Below are 23,704 nucleotides of genomic sequence, written 5' to 3'. Positions count from 1 at the left end.
AACAACCATTCACACCACACTCACATTCATACCTATTCATACCTACTGGCTGAGCCAATAAAGCATTTTTAGTAGGTTTGGACTCACGTGAGATTTCGACCAGAATATAAAGACCTCTCCAACCATGCGGAAGAGTTCCTCAGCATCAGGGTCCGGGCACGTCAGCCATTTTGCCCTGTGGTAAAGTAAATTATTAGTCACTGATTTTCCTGTATTTTTCAGATAATGAATGTTTATGACAAAGTTCTAGTTTTACCTGTTGTTGTCCACGTAGCGGATGAGGAGCGGGTACAAAGCATACAGGTCTCGGCAGAGGACAGCAAACTCATCTCGAATGGTGCCGTCTTCCTCGTCACCTTCTGATTTGCCCTCCATCCGCAAATGGTCTTCCTCAGCCACCACCTTTGATGTGCGCTTTTTCAGCTTTTCCATCGTTGGGATGAAATGGGATTTGAGCATTTCAGGTTTGGCCCGACTCACAATGGGCTGTGAAAACACTGGGAAGGAGGGAGAAATGGTGTGCTATATTTTCAAAACTGTGTTTGTATGACACATCAATACAGTAAAAACGTTGCTCACCAGCCAACCTCTTCATCCAGGAGGCTTCATCTATACCCAGGTTGTTGACTACAATTTTCATAATGCTGCCAAGCAACTGATTGAGGTGTTCTGATGTGACCGCAGTGCAAAGTTGACCCTCCATGTCAGTGAAGTTCTCAGATCCTCGTTCCCACCAGCGAGGCAGATAGTTACACAGCATAGGCAAAGTGATCTCAATGACATGCGGCATCTCTGTATAGCGGGCCCCTGACTCTGCCAAGTCTCCAATCTCTTTCAGAAGGGAATCCAGCTCTGGTATATCTGGACAAAGCTCTTGGACTTCATTGGGAAGGCCCAAAACTTTCATAGGAGAAGAATCATTTTTAAGTCTTTAAAAATATTTTTTTTACATAAAATATGTGCACCACTTGAGAAAACTCACTAGCTCTTTCTCTGGGGGTCTTGGTAGTGTAGACAGAGAAAGCATTGTATTCATTTAGATAGGGCTCCAAGTAGGCCACTGGCATGGCTGCTGCCAGGTGAGCCAAACACTCTCCCAGAGCTGGTCTCTGTCTGGAAATATCAAGAGTATAATCAGGATCCTACCCTTAAATACATGTAATCTTGCTGTTTACCTCTCAACATGTGGATTCTTGACGGTCCCAAGGGAGTAGATGCTACACATGATGCGATAGCACGACATCTGCAGGTCATCCACTATGTGCAATCAGTCAGACGTCAGTGATGTACAGCTATGTTATTTTGAAGTGTGAGAACATCTAATATTGATGTCAAAGAACTTACACATGACATCATCTCCAAACTGGTGCTGGGCAATGTGATCAAACAGGGAAGTGAGCACTGGGAGCAAAGCAATGGTTGTGTAGTTGATATTCTGGGATACGCCTTTCACTTGCTATGGGGAAAGGGAAAAAATTGCATGTGTATATGTACTATATACAGTATATGTACTGTATGATAGGTAGATTAAAGACCTTTACACTAAAACTTGACTCACAAAATGTAAAACTGTTTGGATGCAATTTATCCCTATATGACTTTGAATGCATTCCAAATAAACCAACAAACTAAAACTATCAAAGTCTAGAAACCCAGTCATATGTAAATGTTAAACCACCAGCAACCCGAGGACCACCCTCTGTGCATCTAGTACCTGATTGCCTTTTGATACTTTGCCCAGTTTAAGGTTCTCCACCATCTTCTCTATATCATCAGCAGCACTCTCAAAGAATGATCGCAAGCCGGCTTTAACTATCTCTGGCCCCGACTTCATAACAGTTCTAAACACAAAGAAAGAATGTTTAAAAGAAAACACAGAAATTGTATTGAATGCATGTAGCAGTATTTAAATACACAGTACTAAACCTTGCATCCAACGATCGGGCCAGAATGTGAAGACAATTGACAATGGCTGGTGCATCCGTCCCTGCACATAAAAGTATAATTGCACATGAAGAGATTTTACAGCACCATTTCAGGTTTGTGGAGGGGAAACCGCTTACCAAAGAGAGAAACTCTGTGTCTCACCAGAGCTGACATTTTACAGAAGATACTAAGAGATAGAAGAAAAGGAAGACAGGAAACAAATGAAAGGGAAACGAAAGAAGATACATAAACAGCGAAAGTTGATGAAATGTAAAAGAGTGGAAATGTAAAGAATGCATAACGTGCATTATAAGAGAGACCTCACCTTGCAATCATCTCTTTCTCCTTATTGGACGAATGGCCACCACTACCCAGGACTTTGGCAGGAGTGGACAAGAAGTAGAGGCAGTGATTTTTGAAATACTGGTTAATCAGTGGCATCAGGATCTGAAAGAGTTGGTCTCGCACACTTAGTACAGCGAGTGGATCAAGACAAGTTTAGGTTCACAGAATACATTAGTCACTAGTCATTAGTCACACCTTTGCAAAGAACTTGATTTCCTGTTCATGAGGAGACTTTTCTACGCGTCCACTGCTTACTACAGCCTCTGGAATGCACATTGTAAAGAAACAGTCAAAGAAATGACTTCTCATACTCCATGACCACTGCACTGCATGGAAGACAAGCTATTGAAAATATTTGTCCCTCAGTACCGAGATGAGCAATAAACTCCTGTGCGATTTCCATCCATTTCAGTAGCTTCTGCAGAAAGCCGTAAGCAAATCTTTTCTCGATGGAAGAAATGTCAGACTCCATGTCTTTCAAGCCCCTGATAAAAAATAAAGTATATTTACAGTAAAAAGACATTTGAGAAAACAGGAGTCCATTATTTTTATTTCTAGACAACCACTCTACATCTCAACCATACTTGACATATTATAATGTGGCAGCGCTAATGTAACATCATGTAAATGTCGCTCCGCCTGAATTACCATATTTTTGCCCCCCCCCCCAAAAGTCTTCCAGTAATCCTTGGTCGTTAATTGGTTCCTGACCTAATCATGATAAGCACATTTTCGTGAAGTTGGATTCCATACTAATAAATAGAATGTTCTGCCGATATTTTGCGAGGGAAAAAGAAATTATTTTGATGAACAATATGCAAGCAAACAGAAAATATACACATACAGTATATACAGTATGCTCTGTTAAATCCTTTGTTCCGTATACATGTACTGTTACCTTGTGACTGCATATCCATTTAGCTGCAGGAACTTGAGCAGCTCATAGGCCTTCTCCCTGTCTCGTGCCTTTTCTTTTGCAGTCAGAGTGTCATATGGAACCAGAAGAGGATGTGTCCCACCACCTGCATTAAAGAGAATCAACACCCTTTAAGACAGCTAAACAAAAATAATAATAATAGGCAGCACCTTATTCTGATAAATACCTTACCTTTGGCTTGAAGCTCCAGCTTCTTCTTCCTACCCCAGGTATTATGATAATTTTCTGCCAGCTGTTCAGCCATAGACTGGACAGAACAAATATAAATGTTGATAGTATGGAATGAATTAGACGCTCAAAATGTTACGTTAATTGGCAACTCTTAAGTGCCAATAGGTATGAATGTGAGGGTGAATGTGATTGGTTGTCTGTATGCCTCTTGCCCAAAGTCAGCTGGGATAGGCTCCAGCATACCCCTGTGAGCCTCATGATGGTAATACCTGTAAGTCTCTTGAGAGAGCCATGTGTGTGATGTCAATAGGCTGTGGACTGTAACCGTGGCTTGGGTCGTAGGTTGCCTTGAAGGAGATAATTATTATATTATATATTATCACCCTATAGCACAACTATAGTGATGTAAATAAAGCACCCTACTGCTGTGTACCTGAGCTGTCTGTGAGATTTTCCGCGATGCCGCCTTTTTCTTTTCTGATTCTTCTTCCTCTCTGGCCTTGTCTATGGTCCACTCCCATGCCAGCATGGCCTTGATGGACTCTTTGATAGGCCAGCGGTAGATCTCTTTGTCCTGTAAGCAACAACATCAGTGCTGTCAGAGGCTCAGACAAATGAAATAAATATACATGCACACATACCTTCTCTGAGAATGTCTTGTATGGTCTAAGCATGGGGTGAGTTTTTGCATTTTCATCCAGGACTTCACCGTATGACCAATTATTCTGGATCTGGAACATGGAGGCAGAATTTTTGATTCAACTCTTATATTGGCTTTAATTAAATAGCGCATTAATTTACCTAACCAAAACATACTTTTGTAAATGTGCTAAATAATCATTTACCTTTTCAAAAGCCCATTTATCATGAGTATATTCAGCGTATTTGTTGATAAACGCATCCAGTCTTTCTGGGATGATGGTGCTGTTTGAGACAGATTTTGTTATTTTATTGAATAGGTTAACTTGAAAGTTATATCAAGAGAATTAAAAAAAAAAGAAAAGTGAAAAAAATCTGCTCACTTTGTGGTCTCGACAGGTTTAGGATCAAAGTTGCCCTCCGCATCCACTGATGCCTTCTTTTCTGTTTTAGAAGAATAGCTGGCATCTACATAGTCCGGAGGAATGGCACCGGCGATGGCACAAATGCACGGCATAGAGATTTTGAAAATCTCTGCATCAAATTTCTGGAAATCACAAACAAAAAAAAACAATGTTACTCTGCACACACTGTGACATTAGCAATTCTTTCATCTTATTCTTTCATTACCTTGTGTGCAAGGGACTCAAAGATGCCCCAGAACAGTTTGCGGGTCAGGTGCAGCTCTTCCTCTGATGCAACACCAAAGTTGGCCCAACCATTGGGGAGGCAGTAATATTTCCAACAACGCTCATAGTGGTTGGTCAACAGCTGTAGTACACAGGAAATACAAATCACACTTCCATTACAAATGTGAATGCTGGGTAATGCTGAAAAAATACATGAAGGACAACCTTGTAAGTGCTATTACCTTCCCTTCGGGATAAAGTAAAAAAAATAGCATACCCATTCAAAATGAGACAAATATTTAGTTCTCTCTCATTTAGATTTTTTGGGATCATTAACATCACCATGTCAAATTCTATTTATATTTTTTCTAGAAGATTTCTTAAAAGATTGACTTACTTTCAGTGGCATTTTGGCATACTCATTGAGAATGGGCACATCAAACACCAACCGTCGGAGCAGATGCTGAAGCATAGATGGGCGTAGATGCCTGCAGCGAAGATAACCACATATAAACATCAGGAAATCAAAAATATGAAATGCCTTCATAAGTTTTCTCACTTGCACAAAGCCATAAGGCACTCCTCAATGATGTCCCGTTGGGCCTTTGTAAATGCTCGTCCGCGAGAAAGCCGGTAGATTGTGTGCAACATGGAGTCAATCATGATAGCTCGGTGATCACTGCCAGCAAAGAGTGGGGCACACTTGGTGATGAGTGGCAGCACAGCAGAGCACAGGTAACGGTTCAGAGCGAGGGCCATCTCTGTGGTGCTGAAGGCAGCCTAGTGGACCGAAAACACAACAGTAAAAAATAATATGCAACTGTGAAAAACACATGGAGGACAGCGTTGTCTGTAAAACCTTACTGTGTCAAGAGAGGCAGCAGCCCTCATGTCGGGGAGAAAGCCCACCTCCAGCACATGGAGGAGGAAATCCTGATTATCAATACCATACACTCTGTCCAGGAACAGAACCATCGGAGCTTTGTGATCTGGCACAAAACTGGCTGACATCTTTGGTTCGATGATGCTGTTGTCTAAAGAAGACATAAAAAGCACACATTACATGGACACATTTAGCAATAGGCATCAATCAGCCACTGTAAACCTGCTTTTATGGGTAATAAAAGTTATTTCTTCTAATGTAGGGATATGATCTGAAGGATGGGATCACTTTGTCAAAAGATCAAAGCCAAAAAAGAAGTATTATATCTGCTTGATATTGTACTTCACATTATACTCACATACTATCCAAAAATATGCTGGATAAAGGTAGAAGCGAGCCATCATTGTTTACCTTTTCCAAAAGAAGGAATCTGAACAGGAAGGCTAATGACTCCCACCAAATCCTCAATAGGAACCAGAGACCTTAGGATAGCTCGAATCCTCAGGGCCTCGCCTTTTCCAGCCTGGATCAACTGCAAGAGATAATATCTTCAGTCCCTCAGTAAAATTTCCTTTCTGTCTTACCTGTCTGAGAACTCAAGTAAACCACTTACATGCATCTCGGGGGCACAACGCCCCAGCAAGTCAATAAGGGCCGAGTAGAATGACATGATGGCGTTTCCAAGGTGCACCCTGTTTTCTTCATGTTGCTCCTCCCCTCCAAACCTACAAATAAAAGACTACGGCTTAACAGGTGATCATGGAATGTTCATTCAACAGTGGAATCTTACATGGGAAAGCGTCTGTCTTTCTTCACACTTGGACCGTCTCTTGCAGGATCCTCTGATATTTTGATGGCTTCTTCAATGGCAGCCAAAAGACCATTACCACCTTCCCCTCTCAGGGCTGGACCAAAGCATTCAGGCCTCCGGATAAGGAGGCGCACCACAACGTTGGCATTCTCCTCTACGCTCTCTCCTGGGGAACATGAATTTGTGTTAGATACAAAAATATTCAATTCTAGAGTAAATTACAAAACGGACCATTGACAAATACAGCAAAACGCAGAAAATCAAGGTATTTCTCTCCTCCACATGGATTCCAGCCAATGTCTGGGTAGCCTTTTGAAAGGAGCATCGGACAGCTCTGAAGTCCACATCCAGCTAAATACTTCACCACCTGGAAATACATCATTCCACTTTGCAACACTTTGCAACATCTATTGTAAATATTGGTTTCCTTTTACCATTTCTAGATCTTGTTCTTGTAGAGCCAGTGCCAGTTCATTGTTGTCAATACATGAGGCTGCAGCCACATCCAAAGGGGTGGAGCCTCGCATTCCTAAAGAACATCACAGAATATTCAGCTTTGCACACGTCCTGTCTTAAAAGCAATCATCAAGATCCATAGCTGCATCATGGGAAATACAATCACCCAGGCCGATGCCACTGTTCTGCAGCAGATAGCTGAGATGATCAAACATCGAGCGCTGGTTCTGACGACTGATACGACAGAAATAGCACAGAAAGCGACAACAGTTTGTCACCACACGTGGAAACCTGATCTCCTGTGGGAAGAAAAGTATTGTTTATTTTGGAACATGCAATATATTTGGATTTATCTATACAAATGTATGTACCTTTGAGTCCCCCCCTCCGAGTACATTAACCATGACCTCCATGACAGTTTCATGCATGCCCAGAGCTCTCATCAAGTTCGGGTGCTGATAGAAAACTTTGTTGCTCATAATATTCCTAAGAGGGGAAAGTTCATATAGAAATTGAGTGAGTGAATTGATTTGACATGGTAAAAACATATGACAAAAATATCTACCCAATGCTTTGAATCATGAGCCTCTCCTCCTCTGGACCCATCTGGACTATAAGAAGGGAGCGGATCTGGCCCAAGCACTCCAACAGATCCATAGTGTCCTGGATCGAGACTGCATTTATGGTGTAGGCCTTAGGGAGGGCACGGATGAGTTCCCCCAGCCCATCATACTGCCTGTGGAGGAGGCTGAACATCATACGAACAAGCTCTGGGTTCTGGATAAAGGACTCCTGGGCCCAGTGGATCATAGTATGGGAAATCAGCTCCTGAAGGGTGGCTGCGGAGTAAAGGGTACAACGTGTGAAACAATATTATCGTTTCGATAACTGCTCATGTGGGCGTGTTTGCAGTAGCACAAAAAGGCAGGCTCACTTGGTTTTTTATCTTCCTCGGGTTCAGGCTCCTCCTCAACTTTCTTCTGGCGGATTTTTTTCACCCGTTCCAGTAAACGGAACAGTCGTCCACGTAGAGAATAATCTATCACCTCCTCTTGCTCCTCCTCCTCAATATGGACACCTGAATAAGAATACACTTTGACACCAGATCTTTAAAGTGTCCATTTCCAATGCTACTGTCTGTAACACAACTGACCACAATGTTCCAGTAGAGCATTGTGAAAGGCTTGCAGAGCTTCACGGACTTCTTCTGGAACTGGGCAGTCTTCATCTTCTGCACAGTTCTTGAAGTTCATGAGCATGTTGACCTATAAATTTAAAAGCAACTGTAGTTCTAATTTCAGTTCTAAAAAAACAGGAAGAGAGTGTCTACCTGTTCTTGTGGTGGGGATCGGAATTCACGGGTCTTGCGTGCGGTCTCGGCAGCACTCATTGTGAAAGCCAACATCAGCTCATTGTACCGCTGCCTCTGGTTGGACTGTATCTGGCTGACTAGTTTGTCGGAGAAGGCTATGATGGCTTCTACCCTGTGGCGGAGCTCGCAGTCACAGAAATACTGCAGCAGAGTACACATCTGAAGGAGAAAAGTTAGTAATAGTATTATCATTATTACATCACATGGCTTTTTGTAGAAAAACAACACAGCATACCTGTAATTTGACAGACTCAGGTAACTTCATTTGGAACAGTCCTTGTTCGAAATGTTCCTCTTTAGCCTCACCACTTGTCTCACCAGGTTTGATGTCTTTCTCTGTCTCGTCTGCTCCTTTCTCCCTATTCACTGGCTCTGTCTCATCTACCATTTCTTCATGTGGCAAAATGGGTTCCGCCTCCTCCAATTCTTCTTCCTCTTCCTCCAACTCTTCCTCCTGCTCTTCCCCAAGTCCATCATCCTCAAACTCCTCCTCCCCTTCCTCTTCCAGTACATCTTCTTGCGCTTCATCTTTGTCTAGCTGCGCTTTTAGGGTCACTTTAGGTTCCTTCTCTTCCTTGACTTTAACAATCTCTTCAGCAGGCTCCTCCGTCTTCTTACCACCAAAGACTGTTGGCTCAATCATCTCCAGGATGTGAGTGACATCTTCATCGTCAAACACACCCATGATGAGGAGGGTACTGATGAGCTTCAGGATTGGCACAAAATGGAACTCAACACTACCCCCGACAGGATCTCTCATGGCTTGGCCTCCATCTTGCACAGCTTCTATGAGCATGTTTAGCGCTTTAGTCTTAAGTACCTGCAAATAAAAAATATATATGTTAGTGAGGTTATTCTAGCCTGTATTCTATATGTTGTAGTTCACCTGCAAAGGAACTACAGGACTCAGTGTGTAGATGTCTGGATCTGTTCCGACAAACCCAATGGAGGAAAAATGGAGCTTGGGACGCAGGCATGTGGTGAGACCAACACCCGGTAAAGCATGCGACTTGTCAGAATACAAGGTGATGCTACGTGTCTCGTCTGACATTGGAACTATGAATTCCTTATTGGTTCCCAACCGGTTCCTCTTTGCGGACTCAAGGTGCATGCTGATAAGCAGGTCATAAAAGCCACTCCTCATTGGTCCGGGAAGGTAGGTGTTCTCTATGGCGTAGAAGAGCTGGGATTCATCCACGTGGCTACACAGAGCATGAGCCACACGGTTGTTGCCCAGGGCACAGACTGAACCATATAGCTTCAGAGTGTGATAGTGAAACTTCAGCAAGTCCATTCGTTCGGATAGCTCGAGAATGTCAATGCACCTGGAAGACACGACAAGGTTAGATTTGCCTGAAAAACAGTAACAAAGTGTGACTGCAGTGTCTGCAAAATGTATGCCTTTTATATTTACAGTCAAACCTTGGTTTCCGAGTGCCCCAGTTTTTGTTTTTAGCTCCAAATTTTGCCAAACACTGTGTCGTTATCATATAATTATGCATGTAACAAACAAGTTTGTTTGCCATGTACAGTATCATTCACTGTCTGTGAGTTTGACCACTAATTAAATAGCGTGACTACTAAAGAAGTCACCATGGGGCCATGGAAAGTCGCTCCTCTACTCCCTCTCCAGTCCTCTTCACCAACAAGAGTCCTCAATAAAAATAAAATTGATCTTAAACCTTACAATTGTTCATTTCATTTGTTATTTATAATTATTTTGGATTGTTTTCTGCATGTAAAACTAAAAATATTCTCTATATTAAATTATTATTTTTTTATACAGTACATATTATTATTCTCTGTATCTCTTTACATTATTTCCTGTTTTGACTGTATTTTAATATGTATAAGTTAAAACAGGTGTCCCATTTTTGAAAGAAGTTATTGTATTGGCACTCACCAGAAGTGCAGGTGTAATGAAGTGCACTGACACCGACCTGTTCTCTTCTGGAATATGGAGGGCCATCATGGTGAGCGGCTCCTGGCACTGAACAAGCCATCCCAGTCTTTCACTAATGCGTCCTGTCTCCGGAGCCAAAAAGTGGTTGGGCATGCGGCTCCAGATGACAGGGGTTAACATTTGAACGTCCAACCTGGGAGGGCACTGGGGCACTGGGTTCTTGCGTTCACTCCTGAACATGGCCGCGGAGATCGGCATAATGTTCTGTCAAGTGCACAGTTGAAAATAGTTACCAGTGTGTTATTCGGGAGATTTTATGGCTGTGACTATAGCTGACCTTGAGTTTGCCAAGCTCAAACTGGATCATATTCTGACTAGAAGGCAGGACAAAGACAGCTGGAAACAGTTTTGTATTGGGCTCCACCTGAAAGACACAGCAATGTTGCATTAAACAACAACTTTACACAAAACTGTGGGTCATATACTGAAAAACGTTATTGAACCTGGTAGAATGTGTTGATCTCTTTTCCATTCGCAGTAAAGGTCATGAGTCCTGTGTCCAAATCGATGAGGCAGCCAATCACAAAGTCTTCCTGGCTTACTCGGGTTTGCTGGGAGCTGCTGAATTCACCTCCGCATACCATGTAGCAGTTACTGCGTTTTATACTGAGACAACGATAATTCAGTGAGCGCAAGTTTATCAGTCATAAACAATATCCTTTTATAGTTTTACCTGTCATGAATGTTGCCTTTATCATCACCTACGGTGACCGTTACATTCCTCACTTTGCTGAGGTCAAAATGTGGATCGTACTGGTGATAGTCGGGTGTGATCCAGCCCACCCACACCCCACTTGGCTCCTGGCCCGCAAACACTCGCACAGAATAGTAGTACTAGTAAGGGAAGTAGTTTCATATAAATTAGGGGATCTACGTTTGCACACTGGCTGTGGATTATACATGATTCTAAAAATGACCTAATACCGTGGTGGTGTTGAGGATTATGTCCATGTCATCCCTGTCATCTGGCACTACGTCTTCCACCAAGCGGGGCATGGTGGGAACAACAGGTGGTGGAGTTATTAATGCAGCCTTCTTGGCCTTGAAAAGGAATCTGTAATAAAGAGTAAGAGCAATGACTCCATATGACAAAAGATGGAGTCCTTGAGTCTCCTCACAACTAGACAAACCCTTTTTTCTTGCTTTTCTCAGTGGAAGCATCCTTCTCGTTTTCGCCGTTCTTGAGAGCAGGTATCTCCTTAGGCACAGAGGGTTCTTTCTTCTCTTCCTCCTGTTCTTTGCGGGTGGCTGACTTCTTGAGTATTTCAAAGTCAGAGTCTGGATCCACCTCTACCACCTCATCCTCAGGGATAGTGAGGGCACGAGTGAGGAGGGTGGTCCCTGCAGGGACTTTGAAAGTCTCGTGGAACTCCACTGGCATGCTGAGCCTGAAGAACAGCAAATCTGTGTTGGCATTCTGGGATCCAAATGTCTTGTGGGTCACCTTGAGACAGGGGGCAGTTTCCACTGTTCCATCAACACGAGACACCTAGAATGCATACAAGGCAGCAATTACTGACATGATGAATGATGCTCAAAAATAACAAAAGTCCAGTAACTGATGAAGACAACACATTACCTCAATGTGAGGGTGTTCAGTTGGTACAGTAATGTACTGAGGCAGGCTCTTGCTGAACCACATTGTGATGTCTCTTTTCATGTTGATGGCAAAGGGTTCAAATCCTTCCTGGAGACCGCAGATGGTAAAGTAGCGGAGGCTGCTGACATTCTGACCCAAGTTGATGCGGCCCACCTGGGACAAGCCCAGACTGCATACAGGTATGAAGCCTAGAGATATTATTGCACCAGGTAAGAGCATTAGAAACATGTGTTCAGACACCATATGGACAATAAAACAGACCTCTTAATAAATTAAATCAGGGGTTGGATTTGATCCTTTCGTTCTACTAGAATTTAAAATGTAAGATGTTCTTGGCTTGCAAAGAGCCCTAATCCCAAATGAGGCAAACATAACCATTCTTCCATTTGTACTACCTGTTAGCGAAATGGTAATGTCCATAGGTACAGTTACTTTACGTACCCTCTCCGATCTCAATGTCCTTAAAGGCCATCTCTGATCCCGAGTCACTGATCAACATCTCTCCATTGAGCGTGAACATGATGTTCATCTCTGTTAGGTCAATCATGCAACCCACTACGTCGCCAGATTGCCACTGACGACCAAATGACTCATTTCCCACGTGCCATCGTTGTGCCTGGATGGAAAAAATGTTTATGTAGATTTTCACACTTCGATGCTTCACAAAAATGCAAACTCTTACTCGCTCCCACCTTGAAACCGTTGAAGACATAGGCCCACTCATCTGCACCAAGTTCAGTGTCAGCTCGAACACTGGGTCGGGCCCAGCCCACTCTCATCTCTCCAACCGTCACGGCCTCAAATTCAAAGTACCACTTCCCCTGTGTGACAGCATAAGACTTCTCTGCTCTGAACACTCTGATCTTATCTCCACGAGAGCTGCCTGCTCCATGTCCACCTGCAGAGACACAAGTGGAGCATGGGTGAACACAAAATGATATATATTCATACTGTCCTTTACTAGACGTACTGCTCTCCTGGTCAGGTGGTTCAATGTTGTAGCCATAGCCAATGAGGGTGCGAACCGCTGCACAAACTGTATCTCTGTTAGTCTTTTTGGTCTTCTCATCCAAAAGGTTGTAAGGAACCAGACGAGGATTACGCTTGTTCATGATATCCTATTCAGGAAAGTAGTTGTTAAGGCAATGGCAATTTATTTTCATGTCTTCACTACAGAAGGGCACCTGCACGATACTGTAAGTCCAGCCCTGGCGAACTCGATCTCTGGCCCACACATTGTGTCCATTTTCCGCCAGTCTCTCAACGAGAGTGTTCTGATTAGGAGTCAGCTTGATGTGGTTGAGGTCCAGGGGAGCAGGCTTATAGCCGCTACTCTGCATATAACTATAAAAAAACAATGTTATGTCAAAAAGGTCATTGGGTGCTTCATTCTGCTTAAGAATGAATCATTTTGAGACAAAGTTTCAAAAACACACGTTTTAGGAAGCTTGGTTCTTTTGAGATTCTCCTCTGCTTTCTCGTCTCCCATTCCTACATGGCAGCCCAGTGCCAGCAAAGTCCTTTAAAATGGTGTCCATGCCATTAGAGACACATTTATGTGAATGTGGTTTTCATTTTTCATTCAAACTAATGCACTGACTTACTTGAGAGTTTCTCCTGACATTGCCAAGTTATAGTTTTTCTCTGGTTCAGGCAGACTCTGGAAGTCAACCAGGCATGGGTGCAGCTTCTTGTTGTCATCCCGAAACTTTATTCAGCCATTCAAAGGGAGAGCACAAGATCTGTTCTAGAGAGTGTTATATTGGAGGTGACTTGAAGGAATTACACTCACTGGTCCATAGGTCCACCCTTGCTCAATGCGAGTCACTGCCCATAACTCATGGCTATTCTCGGCTAGCTTCTCTCGAATACGCTCCAAATGGGGAGGAAGTACAATCTGGAAGGCAAACAAAACAAAGAGTCCTTGTGCCATTCTCAGAATGATTCAGATGATGACCTTTTACCTGTATAGTGTCCACAGGACAGGGAGTGAAGGAAGTGTGTGAGAGGGACTGTGTTGGACCGAGCAGATTGCGGACACCATCAAAGTCATGTTTATACTCCTTAATGGGCTCGATCCGCAAACGATCCCTTGGCAACACTGCCTCGTAGCAAGGAGCATAGCCCGGAGGTGGAAGGAACTTGAAATCCCCATGACGGCCTCCAAGAAGGAATCGGACCCTGGCAGTTGGGGAGGATTTTTTTTTCTCAGTCTCACATGTCATGTTGTCTCTCAACAACAGTCTACTTATATGATTCTATTTTAATTACTTTACGCCTGCAGAGAAGCTGACAACAGGGAAGAAGAGGCCATCCAAGTTGAAGTTCTCAAACATGCCCTGAACAGGATGGCCGTTGATGCGGAACGAAATGCTGGGCACATTCAGGTCCAAACAGCAGCTGACCACATCCTCTGCTGCCAGAATGTGCTGATTAGGCGTGGCAACATGGCGCGGAACACGTCCTGACAACAAAAACAAACATGTATCAAATTGTTAGCAATACAGATAAAATAGTCCATGTATTGTGTGGAGAAACAAGAACGTTCATTTTACCTGACCAGAGGTGAAGCCCATCAAAAGCGTAGGAGTAGAGATCATCCCCGACACCATTGGCCCCCCAGCCCTCGCCTCCACCGGGGTACGGACTGTATCCCTCCGTGAGAGCCCAGCCCACATGCAGGTGATATGGCTGAGCAGTGAGGAACGGCTCAACGTGATCCACCATCACCTCAAAATACCACTTTTTATACTGAGTGGATCCTTCGCAGGTGCCAAGGAAAATGTTGGGTCTCATGCTAGAAGCAGATTACAAAATAAGTGGTCTTTAGACAACATCTTATATCACTTGCACTACACAAACATCCAAACTCACCTGGTGACATAATTGATAATGTTGGTTTGAAGGAGGAGGTCACGGCCGGGAAGTAGATTCTCTGTAATTAGGTTTTGGTTTGACCTCACAGCCACACCGTTGCACACACATAAAGAGCAGAGCACATCGAGAACCTAGACAATAGAAACCCATGAGGATTTTCTGGTGGGTGCTACCTTATACTGTGAAATACAACATAATATGTGCCAGACCTTGTGATTGCGTCCGTGCTTATCCAGCAAAGAAATGATGGATTTGATGTGATTCTCCTGGATGATATTGAGAACCTCTGGACTCTCAATCAGAACACAGTACAACACTTCCAGGATGCCTATAATAAAAACATTTCATCAGAAGTACTGCTTCCCTGCTTCCCTCCAATGAAGTGTGCAATATCTAAAGCAAGCATATTTAAAGATAATAACACAAACAGAGCTTCTGAAATACCTGAAGAGGCCTCCAAACGATCTAATTTACTGACCAGCCAGTCAAGGTTATCGCAGAACAGCGCACAGTTTGATCGATTGCCTCGGATCAGAGAAGCTTTGGGAAGAAAAAGCAGCAAACATGACTTTTAATGCAATCTGAACCGATACATTCAACAAAAATATAAACGCAACATGTCTAGCAACACATCTTTCATGAGCTGGACTCAAAAATCGAAAATATTTTCTACATACACAATATTGTAAAACTGCACAATCTGGAGTGGCCTATACATTAATCATGCTGTGTAATCACTATCTTCTTATGACTACACCCATTTCTCTTTGGCTCTCAACGAAGGCGGTTGCTTCTTTCCCTTTCCTCCCTTATCCCTTATCTTCCCTGCTTTGCTTGCTTCTTATGTCTCGTTTAGTCCCGTCTCATACTTTTATCCACCGCTACATCTTCTTCTTCTTCTTCTTAATTTATTTCAGACAGGAATACTATGTTACATTATTCTTTCTCACATATGCACTTACAATATCTATTTATATATATATATACATATATATACATATACATACACAAATATATACATACATATACATACACAAATATCTACATACATACAAATATACATATATACACATACACCTACATGCATACACACAACACCTCATTACTACACATGTCTGAAAAGGAGCAGGAAGAAGCAAAGCTTATTAAATCCTACCCCTTCTCCACGCCATAGCAGTAACCAATTCAATAAGTTTTTGGTTTTTTGGGGGTTTTTTTTACACATATAATCACAGAATCTTACATAAGACAAAACAACAAAAGAAGAGTGGGAACATCGGACACCCCAGCAAAACCCCAGAACATTGCTGAAGCACACCACCAACCCCGCCAGTCAACCCACCTGGCCCCGACCCCCCTAGCCCCTGACTGCACCCACCGCGTGCCCAGCACCCCAGCAGTTCCCGCACACCCCGCTGCCCTCCAATAAGACGCCATTTTGGCTGGACCCACAATTATGTGTGATCCCTGGGCGGGCCTACATTTGGATGGATTGTTTGTTCTGTTATCCAACAGACCTCTTCCTCGTGCCACAGACATGTTACCAACATGTGGTCAACGTGACACCCGATGTCCAACCATCATTTACCTCATTATTGTGAGGCCACACGGAATGCTCCCATAAGAAGCACCCACCAAGCCCGGGCGCCCCAAGCGCCATCTGCGGCTATTGAGGCCCCAGCCCAGCCAGAGAGCAGCAAGCCGCTGCTGAAGCACCTGAGAGCCAGACTCACACCCCCAGTAGCCAGGGAAGGCCAGACAAGGCAGGGTCCACTTTACGAGGCCACAGCACACTCCCGCCCTTCCCAGAGCTTCACCTAGATGCCCGACATCACCCCCCCCCCCCTCATGTTGTCTGCCTATAAGTGATGTTACCATGATGTAAACATAACAACTGGAATGGTTGCAACTGGCTCACTGCAACTGTTATATAGTCTATACATTGCGGTATCCAATTTGCTTTCTGGTACTCATGATTCCCTTTCATATTTACTCATAAGATTGTTTATAAATAGTTGTTTAAATCTATTTAGCGTATCACAAGTTTTCATCTTTAAATCTAAATCATTCCATATATCTACTCCTTTGATTGACATACATCTCTGCTTTACATTTGTTCGTACTTTCCCTTTTGCATACACACTCATTCCTCGTAGGTCATATTGACTAGTACGAATCTGAAATATCCTCTGGACAACTTTTGGGAGCATGTTTTTATTTACCTTAAAAATCATTTGCGCAGTTTTGAAATCAATTAGGTCATACAATTTTACAATTTGCGAATGTAAAAAGAATTTACTTGTTGGTGCTTGGTAAGCAGCTTGATTGATTATCCTTATTACTCTCTTTTGCATCATGTAAATTGGTTTTGCAATGGTTTTGTAGGTGTGTCCCCAGATTTCAATGCCATAAACAATATATGGCTCTATAAAAGTTCGATATAGTAATTGTAGAGAGTGTTTATTGAGGATATACTTTAGTTTATGTAGTATTGCGATTACTTTTGATATTTTGTTTTTTATATGATTTATATGTGATTTCCAGCTTAGTTTGTCATCTACAATAATTCCTAAAAATTTGCTTTCCTTAACACGTTCAATTTCAGTATTCTCTATTTTAATTTGTGTTTGTTTTATTTTTTTATGGTTTCCAAATATAATATATTTGGTTTTATGTAGGTTTAATGATAATTTATTTGTGGCGAGCCATCTTTTTATGGTTCCGAGCTCCCTCTGCACTGTAACCAGGAGATGTTCCAGATCCCCACCAGTACATAATACATTTGTGTCATCGGCAAACAAAACAAAATGTAACAGCTTAGACACTTTACAGATGTCATTCATATATATAATAAATAATTTAGGACCCAGCACAGAACCTTGTGGTACCCCACATGTCACATTCAGTAGATCAGAATTATTATCATTTAGTTGCAACATCTGGGATATCTGGGGTGCTGGGATAGGCTCCAGCACCCCCTTCACCCCCGTGAGGATAAGCGGTAGAAAATGAATTAATGAATTTGAGACAGGCTGGGATTTTCTGTTCATTGAAAGGGTTTTAGATCATTGAGTTCAGCTCATGAAAGATGGGAACAAAAACAAAAGTGTTGCATTTAGGAGGGCAGGACAGTCCTACCTAGCAACTCATAAAGTAAATTTACTATCTCCTTCCATGACTCTGCAGCTTCTTCCCCAGCATATTCTGAGAAGTGTGCCGCTGTGTTGTAGACATTGAGACGATCAACGCAGTCCAAAACGAGTGTAATCATCCCCTGTCAAGAACAGCAAACACTTAGAAGAAGTCTTTCAAATGATAGCAAGTGGTAGTAAATTAGATGAACCTCTTCCTGAAAAAGGTTCTGTCTGTTCTTGAGGGAACGGAGCTTGAACTGTTTGTCCTCATGTTCCAGCTCCTCCTCAGGGGGACGGAAGTAAAAAATCAGGTCTTGAAGTGAGAGTACCACTGTGTCCATCGGGAGATTAGGCGGATTTGCAGATTTGTTTTTCCCACTCAGGGCATCTAGACCTCTGGTGACAAATGGAGAACATATTTATAGTATAACAAAACTAATGGACACTAAGAACATTGTGTGTGAAATGATAAACAGTACTTGATGAACTGGTTAAAGAGGCCTGTTGTACTGTAAATCATCCTCGCGGCTTGGGATTCTTCAGTCTGAGAGCGTGCAACAGTGAGTGCATCATCCATGTGACCTTCTTTATGGAGGATGGCCTATGAGTTGAACAAACGATGATGCTCACAAGACAGCTATACATACATATGTATGGCCATGATAACACTAGCCTATTTCCTCTGTAATCTGGATTACCTTTCTCTTCAGAGGACCTAAACGGGCAGATTTGGCATCCACAGCTGCATATGTGAGCCAGAGACCAGATGAAGCATGTTGCACAAAACACATGGACTCTCCATACTTAATCTCAGGAATGCCCATCCCTTCCACATCACGTTTCTGAGTGACTTCGATTTTTTCCTGTAGTTCGCATGAAGAGTGTTTTCTTTATGAAAGCTGCTGTTTGTTTCCACTTGCTTGCATGTCACTCACCTTGGAAATTCTGAAGCAGAAGGCTGCCATTTTAGAATTGGCCTTCTCACTGTCCACCAATAGCAGCCCCTTTTCTTCATCTAGGAAAAGGTACCTTCCGGTTGTTATGTGACGTATCCTAAACGACTGGCCCCATTTAATGTGACCACCGCTCCACCTGAATTTCCACAAATTAGAAAATTAAAAGACAAACTGCCAATCATTCAAATTGGAAGTTCAGAAAGAAGAAGACTTACGCGATACGCAGTGGCTCAAGTCTCCATAAGGACCGAGCGTGACTGCACACAGCTCCTCCTTCATAATGAGCAACTCTTAAAAACATAAAAAAAAAACAAGTCAGACATTTTATGCCCAATTGGAGTGAGTATTTGAGAGGTTGCCTGCGGTCACCTGCGTTGATCATCTCCTTGGTCAGCTGCTGGGATCGCCAAACACTCATCCATGTGACCATGGAAGAGCCTAAGCACATATCCTCCAGTCAGAAAACCTACAGAGGATGAGAGTCACACTGCTGAAGGAGATTTATACATATAACAACATTATAACAACAAGAAGATAAGCAGACCTTCAGCTAGCTCACAACCCGACATCACAGGAGTCATTGTCCACAAGGTTTGCATGAAGGAAGCATCGACCATTAAGTCACCGCTGGCGTAGGACAGATGCTGACATGAAATAAACATTAGGAATTAAAGAGACACTGTCAGCAAATGAACAGTGAACGTTCATACAATTAGCATTTACCAAATATCGCTCTGATGAAACACTGACAAGAATCAGATCATCTCCCACTCTGACTTTCTCGCCTTCAGATCTCTGCTTGGAGGCCGGATGGATTGTCCACCAGCAGGCTTCTCCTGCAATTCACAAATGTATGGACATGTTTCTAGCTAGCCTGGTGCTGACTAGAACGAGCAAAAAGTAAATTGCTCCTCAGCACCGAGAAACCTTTATTTACAGTAAGTGCCAGCCAACAGAATTATGGCTGGCTCAGGCTTATTTCTTAACTATGAATGCCTTTGCTGTGAATTTGTAATATTGAATCTGCTTTACAGCGAGTGCTGAAGTTTGCAGGCACCTGTGGAGTCTTCCTGCAAGCCCACATCAAATGCCAGCTTGTCTGTGAGAGAGCGTGATGTTGTCAAACAGCTCAAATACTGTGGCAAAAAAAAAGGATGTCAAAGAAGATAAAATAGTGAAGGGTTACAGACAAACATTTAAACAACATATCTGAGTGTAGGTGTGCTCACCATGCTTGAATGAGTGTGTTTTAAGAGGATGGCATGTCCGTACAGGAGAGTACGATGACCCCCACCTTGTGAAGACTGACATACAGTAAGCAGGTAGAAAGGTGGGTCAATTGGTCAATTGTGACCTCTTGGACAGAAAAGTCTGATTAACTTACCCATTTGTCCAAATCCACAGCCTATGGGAGACATGGGAGACAAAAACAGGGGTCGAAAAATGTAAAAGTGAGATTTTTTTAAAAATCTATCTTATTAAGAATAGAGAATGGCTGACCTCATCCACAGAAGTGTTGGACAGCATCTCCTGTAGCGCACGCACAGATAAGGACTGCTCCAGTATGAAGCAGCAGATCGCCAAATCAGGTGGCACATTCTGAAACGTGACATGTCTTTAGCATAGAGCAACAAAGAAAGTGGAAAAAAAAAGCACATCACACTACACCTGAGCATTGGAGGTGGTCTCCAGGAAACAGAGACGATTCCCGAATCCTTCACAGGACAGGCAGACTTTGATCTGCTCTTTTAAAATGGAGGCTGTGCATTGCAGAACCACTTGATCATCCTACAACACACAACATGAGTAGAAAGGTTTGCGTGCTAACCACTAGACCGCCGTGCAGCCCATTGACGTAGCATTTAGGCTATTAAATGCTCTGATGTCTTAGAATTACAGGTTAACATTTAATATTAAAAAGACTATTCAGTCATTCATTTTCTACTGCTTATCCTCACAAGGGTCGCGGGCATGCTGGAGCCTATCCCAGCTGTCTTCGGGCGAGATGCGGGGTACACCCTGGACTGGTTTCCAGCCAATCACAGGGCAAACAACCATTCACACTCACATTCATACCTATGGACAATTTGGAGTCACCAATTAACCTAGCATGTTTTTGGAATGTGGGAGGAATACCCGAAGAAAACCCACGCAAGCACGGGGGGAACATGCAAACTCCACACAGAGATGGCCGAGGGTGGAATCGAGCTGTGAGGCCTGCACGGTAACCACTCATTCGCCGTGCAGCCTTGAAAGGATTATTATTTATTGATATCGTTGAATGCATTTGACTTACTTACTTACTTACTTAAATTGATTTTGGCCACAATATTTACAGTATTTGTTACCGTGTTGCTGCCATTATTGTGGCCAGCCTGTCTTGCTTTCCGAATCTGGCTGTGCTTCCCCCACCCTGTCACACAAGCTCTCTATTTCAAGCCCCAGCACCTGCTGTTCGCACATCCCCCTTTGGAAAGCACTACATATTTCAGATTTCATTGGAAAGCGTGTCCCATATTATCCTGATTCAATCAAAATGTAATTAGTTTAGTTGGCTTGCTTGGACTCACACAGACTTACCACAGTGTCTGCTGTGTTAAATCATTATGGAACATATACATAACATATATATTTGATTAAAGATGTCCCTGAAGCTAGAATAATAAGAGTTGAGTTCACCATTTACCATATATGTGTTTAGCAATATGACTGATTGAGCTGTTCTTGAGAGGGCGAGGTATTTCTCGTAGCATCTACAGTGCATCCGGAAAGTATTCACAGCGCTTCACTTTTCCCACATTTTGTCATGTTACAGCCTCATTCCAAATTGTATTAATTTAATCTCTTACCTCAAAATTCTACACAAAATACTCCATTATGACAATGTGAAAAAAAAAATGTGACTTTTTTTGAATTTATTAAAAATAGAAAACAAAAAAATCCCATTTACATAAGTATTCACAGCCTTTGCTTAATACTTTGTTGATCCACCTTTGGCAGCAATTACAGCCTCAAGTCTTTTTGAATATGATCCCACAAGTTTAGCACACCTATCTTTAGGCAGTTTTTCCCATTCTTCTTTGCAATAAGTCTCAAGCTCCATCAGGTTGGATGGGAGATGTCTGTGCACAGCCATTTTCAGATCTCTCCAGAGAAGTTCGATCGGATTCAAGTCTGGACTCTGGCTGGGCCACTTCAGGACATTCACGGAGTGGTTCTGAAGCCAATCTTTTGAGATCTTGGCTGTGTGCTAATGTCTACTGTCTATATGGTCAAGGTACATGACCAGTCTACTGAGGTCAAGAGCGCTCTGGAGCAGGTTTTCATCCAGGATATCTCTATATATTGCTGCATTCATTTTTCCTTCTATCCTGACTAGTCTGCCAGTTCCTGCTGCTGAAAAACATCCCCACAGCATGATGCTGCCACCACCATGCTTTACTGTAGGGATGGTATTGGCCTGGTGATGAGCAGTGCCTGGTTTCCTCCAAACATGGCGCCTGGCATTCACACCAAAGAGTTCAATCTTTGTCTCATCAGACCAGAGAATTTTGTTTCTCATGGTCTGAGAGTCATTCAGGTGCTTTTTGGCAAATTCCAGACGGGCTGCCATGTTCCTTTTACTAAGGAGTGGCTTTCGTCTGGCCACTCTACCATACAGGCCTGATTGGTGGATTGCTGCAGAGATGGTTGTCTTTCTGGAAGGCTCTCCTCTCTCCACAGAGGAACGCTGGAGCTCTGACAGAGTGACCATCGGGGCCTTGGTCACCTCCCTGACTAAGGCCCTTCTGCCCCGATCGCTCAGTTTAGAAGGCCGGCCAGCTCTAGGAAGAGTCCTGGTGGTTCCAAACGTCTTCCATTTACAAATAATGGAGGCCACTCGGGGTGCCCTGGGCTGCAGGATATTTTGGTCTGGTCTGCCTGGCCTTCCTGGGGGTCCCGCTGGAACCAGCTGACGCCGGGGCTTGCCCTGGTGTCATGGTTGGCGCTACCTCCCTGGGTCTGTCCTGGGTCGCGGGCGCCAACGTGCCCTTGGGGGGGGCGTTCACCGGCCTCCAGGCGGTGGGGTCCGCGCTGCTGGTAGCCGGAAGTCTACGGTGGTGGCTTGGGGTTGTTGCGCTGTGGTGGCTGCTGCGGGGACCGGGCTGTGTGTTGGGAGGGGGCCTGATCCTGCTCATGGGGACGGGGGCCTGGGTGGCGTGTGGGGATGGGGAGCATGCTCCTCGGGGTGGGGCCTGCTGGGGGGGCGGTGCTCTTCCAGGCGTTTGGGTGTCTGCTGCCACTGGTCCTATGCTCTGCCGCATCGCTGTCCCTGTCTTTGCCCATCCCCAGTCTTGCCTTAGGGCTCGTCGGGGATGGTTCTCCGGTACGTGGGTGGAGCGCTGCTGGTTCTGGGGGTGGGGGGGGCTGGCCCTCCCGGTGGATGGTGGGGTCCGTCGGTGGCCTTGCGCTGGTCTTAACTCCTCGGCTCTGGTGCTTGGCCTCCCCGTGACTTGGAGCTATGGCTCTCCCTCACGAGGGTGAGCTGCCTGGCGGGTGTCGGCCGGCCCAGTGGAGCGCCTCACCACTCGCCTGCTTGCCCCCTCCGCTTGCTCATATGCGGGCCTCCTCCCCTCACCCGCTCCTTTGTCTGCCACACTGCCGTAGCCCTGATGCCGTGGTCGAGGGGAGTCTGGGGGTGCTATGCCTTGGCGGTCCGTACCTCCCTGGGCTCGGGGCCTGGTTGTGGGTCTGGGACCCCTGGGTCCCCCGCCCTGTGATGCCCCGGACGCCCCACCCGGGGACGTCCACAGCATGTGCTTGCATGTGTGTGTATTGAGTGGATGGGGTGTGCATGTGTTTGAGTTTTAGATAAATAATGATTAGTTTTATTATAATTTTATATATATATATATATATATATATATATGTATATGTGTGTGTGGGTGTGTATGTGGGTATATTGCCATATAGATATACGGGGGGGGGGGCTCTCCGGGGGTCTGGCGTAGGGCGTTCCATCTCT

General features: G+C 43.9%; 1 protein-coding gene across 8 annotated transcripts in view; it reads right to left on the bottom strand.

The window, feature by feature from the left end:
• LOC131137843 (ryanodine receptor 1-like) overlaps nt 1–23,704 on the bottom strand; it is a 50,365-nt gene that overhangs the window by 23,049 nt on the left and 3,612 nt on the right. For 4 of the 8 annotated variants that reach the window (XM_058086204.2, XM_058086202.2, XM_058086205.2 and 1 more), the window contains exons 2-71: nt 20,368–20,487; nt 20,200–20,298; nt 20,084–20,104; nt 19,929–20,003; nt 19,757–19,835; nt 19,423–19,535; nt 19,244–19,343; nt 19,069–19,165; nt 18,915–18,989; nt 18,679–18,835; nt 18,442–18,606; nt 18,223–18,344; nt 17,953–18,139; nt 17,748–17,883; nt 15,054–15,149; nt 14,819–14,937; nt 14,607–14,740; nt 14,288–14,529; nt 14,004–14,196; nt 13,697–13,913; nt 13,525–13,629; nt 13,337–13,440; nt 13,169–13,252; nt 12,917–13,076; nt 12,703–12,850; nt 12,425–12,630; nt 12,174–12,348; nt 11,712–11,920; nt 11,263–11,621; nt 11,057–11,186; nt 10,806–10,966; nt 10,576–10,738; nt 10,410–10,496; nt 10,110–10,336; nt 9,056–9,494; nt 8,405–8,989; nt 8,128–8,328; nt 7,951–8,062; nt 7,732–7,875; nt 7,363–7,636; nt 7,169–7,283; nt 6,964–7,096; nt 6,776–6,870; nt 6,573–6,708; nt 6,321–6,507; nt 6,144–6,255; nt 5,942–6,062; nt 5,512–5,681; nt 5,207–5,427; nt 5,045–5,135; nt 4,649–4,789; nt 4,402–4,565; nt 4,225–4,303; nt 4,021–4,110; nt 3,813–3,953; nt 3,649–3,726; nt 3,380–3,455; nt 3,170–3,293; nt 2,641–2,756; nt 2,467–2,534; nt 2,252–2,373; nt 2,064–2,113; nt 1,927–1,987; nt 1,715–1,841; nt 1,345–1,456; nt 1,176–1,257; nt 983–1,113; nt 580–900; nt 257–497; nt 88–175 (exon numbers count right to left, since the gene is read on the bottom strand). In XM_058086204.2, the coding sequence (XP_057942187.2) occupies nt 88–175; nt 257–497; nt 580–900; nt 983–1,113; nt 1,176–1,257; nt 1,345–1,456; nt 1,715–1,841; nt 1,927–1,987; nt 2,064–2,113; nt 2,252–2,373; nt 2,467–2,534; nt 2,641–2,756; nt 3,170–3,293; nt 3,380–3,455; nt 3,649–3,726; nt 3,813–3,953; nt 4,021–4,110; nt 4,225–4,303; nt 4,402–4,565; nt 4,649–4,789; nt 5,045–5,135; nt 5,207–5,427; nt 5,512–5,681; nt 5,942–6,062; nt 6,144–6,255; nt 6,321–6,507; nt 6,573–6,708; nt 6,776–6,870; nt 6,964–7,096; nt 7,169–7,283; nt 7,363–7,636; nt 7,732–7,875; nt 7,951–8,062; nt 8,128–8,328; nt 8,405–8,989; nt 9,056–9,494; nt 10,110–10,336; nt 10,410–10,496; nt 10,576–10,738; nt 10,806–10,966; nt 11,057–11,186; nt 11,263–11,621; nt 11,712–11,920; nt 12,174–12,348; nt 12,425–12,630; nt 12,703–12,850; nt 12,917–13,076; nt 13,169–13,252; nt 13,337–13,440; nt 13,525–13,629; nt 13,697–13,913; nt 14,004–14,196; nt 14,288–14,529; nt 14,607–14,740; nt 14,819–14,937; nt 15,054–15,149; nt 17,748–17,883; nt 17,953–18,139; nt 18,223–18,344; nt 18,442–18,606; nt 18,679–18,835; nt 18,915–18,989; nt 19,069–19,165; nt 19,244–19,343; nt 19,423–19,535; nt 19,757–19,835; nt 19,929–20,003; nt 20,084–20,104; nt 20,200–20,298; nt 20,368–20,487 (10,413 nt within the window). Of the gene's footprint in view, nt 1–87; nt 176–256; nt 498–579; nt 901–982; nt 1,114–1,175; nt 1,258–1,344; nt 1,457–1,714; nt 1,842–1,926; nt 1,988–2,063; nt 2,114–2,251; nt 2,374–2,466; nt 2,535–2,640; nt 2,757–3,169; nt 3,294–3,379; nt 3,456–3,648; nt 3,727–3,812; nt 3,954–4,020; nt 4,111–4,224; nt 4,304–4,401; nt 4,566–4,648; nt 4,790–5,044; nt 5,136–5,206; nt 5,428–5,511; nt 5,682–5,941; nt 6,063–6,143; nt 6,256–6,320; nt 6,508–6,572; nt 6,709–6,775; nt 6,871–6,963; nt 7,097–7,168; nt 7,284–7,362; nt 7,637–7,731; nt 7,876–7,950; nt 8,063–8,127; nt 8,329–8,404; nt 8,990–9,055; nt 9,495–10,109; nt 10,337–10,409; nt 10,497–10,575; nt 10,739–10,805; nt 10,967–11,056; nt 11,187–11,262; nt 11,622–11,711; nt 11,921–12,173; nt 12,349–12,424; nt 12,851–12,916; nt 13,077–13,168; nt 13,253–13,336; nt 13,441–13,524; nt 13,630–13,696; nt 13,914–14,003; nt 14,197–14,287; nt 14,530–14,606; nt 14,741–14,818; nt 14,938–15,053; nt 15,150–17,747; nt 17,884–17,952; nt 18,140–18,222; nt 18,345–18,441; nt 18,607–18,678; nt 18,836–18,914; nt 18,990–19,068; nt 19,166–19,243; nt 19,344–19,422; nt 19,536–19,756; nt 19,836–19,928; nt 20,004–20,083; nt 20,105–20,199; nt 20,299–20,367; nt 20,488–23,704 lie in introns of all 8 variants that reach the window. The other 4 variants (XM_078787553.1, XM_078787556.1, XM_078787554.1 and 1 more) reach the window with 1 other exon arrangement.

The sequence above is a fragment of the Doryrhamphus excisus genome, linkage group LG21, assembly GCF_037039965.1.
Source record: "Doryrhamphus excisus strain RoL-2023G ecotype Guam linkage group LG21, RoL_Dexc_Guam_v1.1, whole genome shotgun sequence".
Taxonomy (NCBI): Eukaryota; Metazoa; Chordata; class Actinopteri; order Syngnathiformes; family Syngnathidae; genus Doryrhamphus; species Doryrhamphus excisus.
This window is presented reverse-complemented; position numbering and strand designations above follow the sequence as displayed.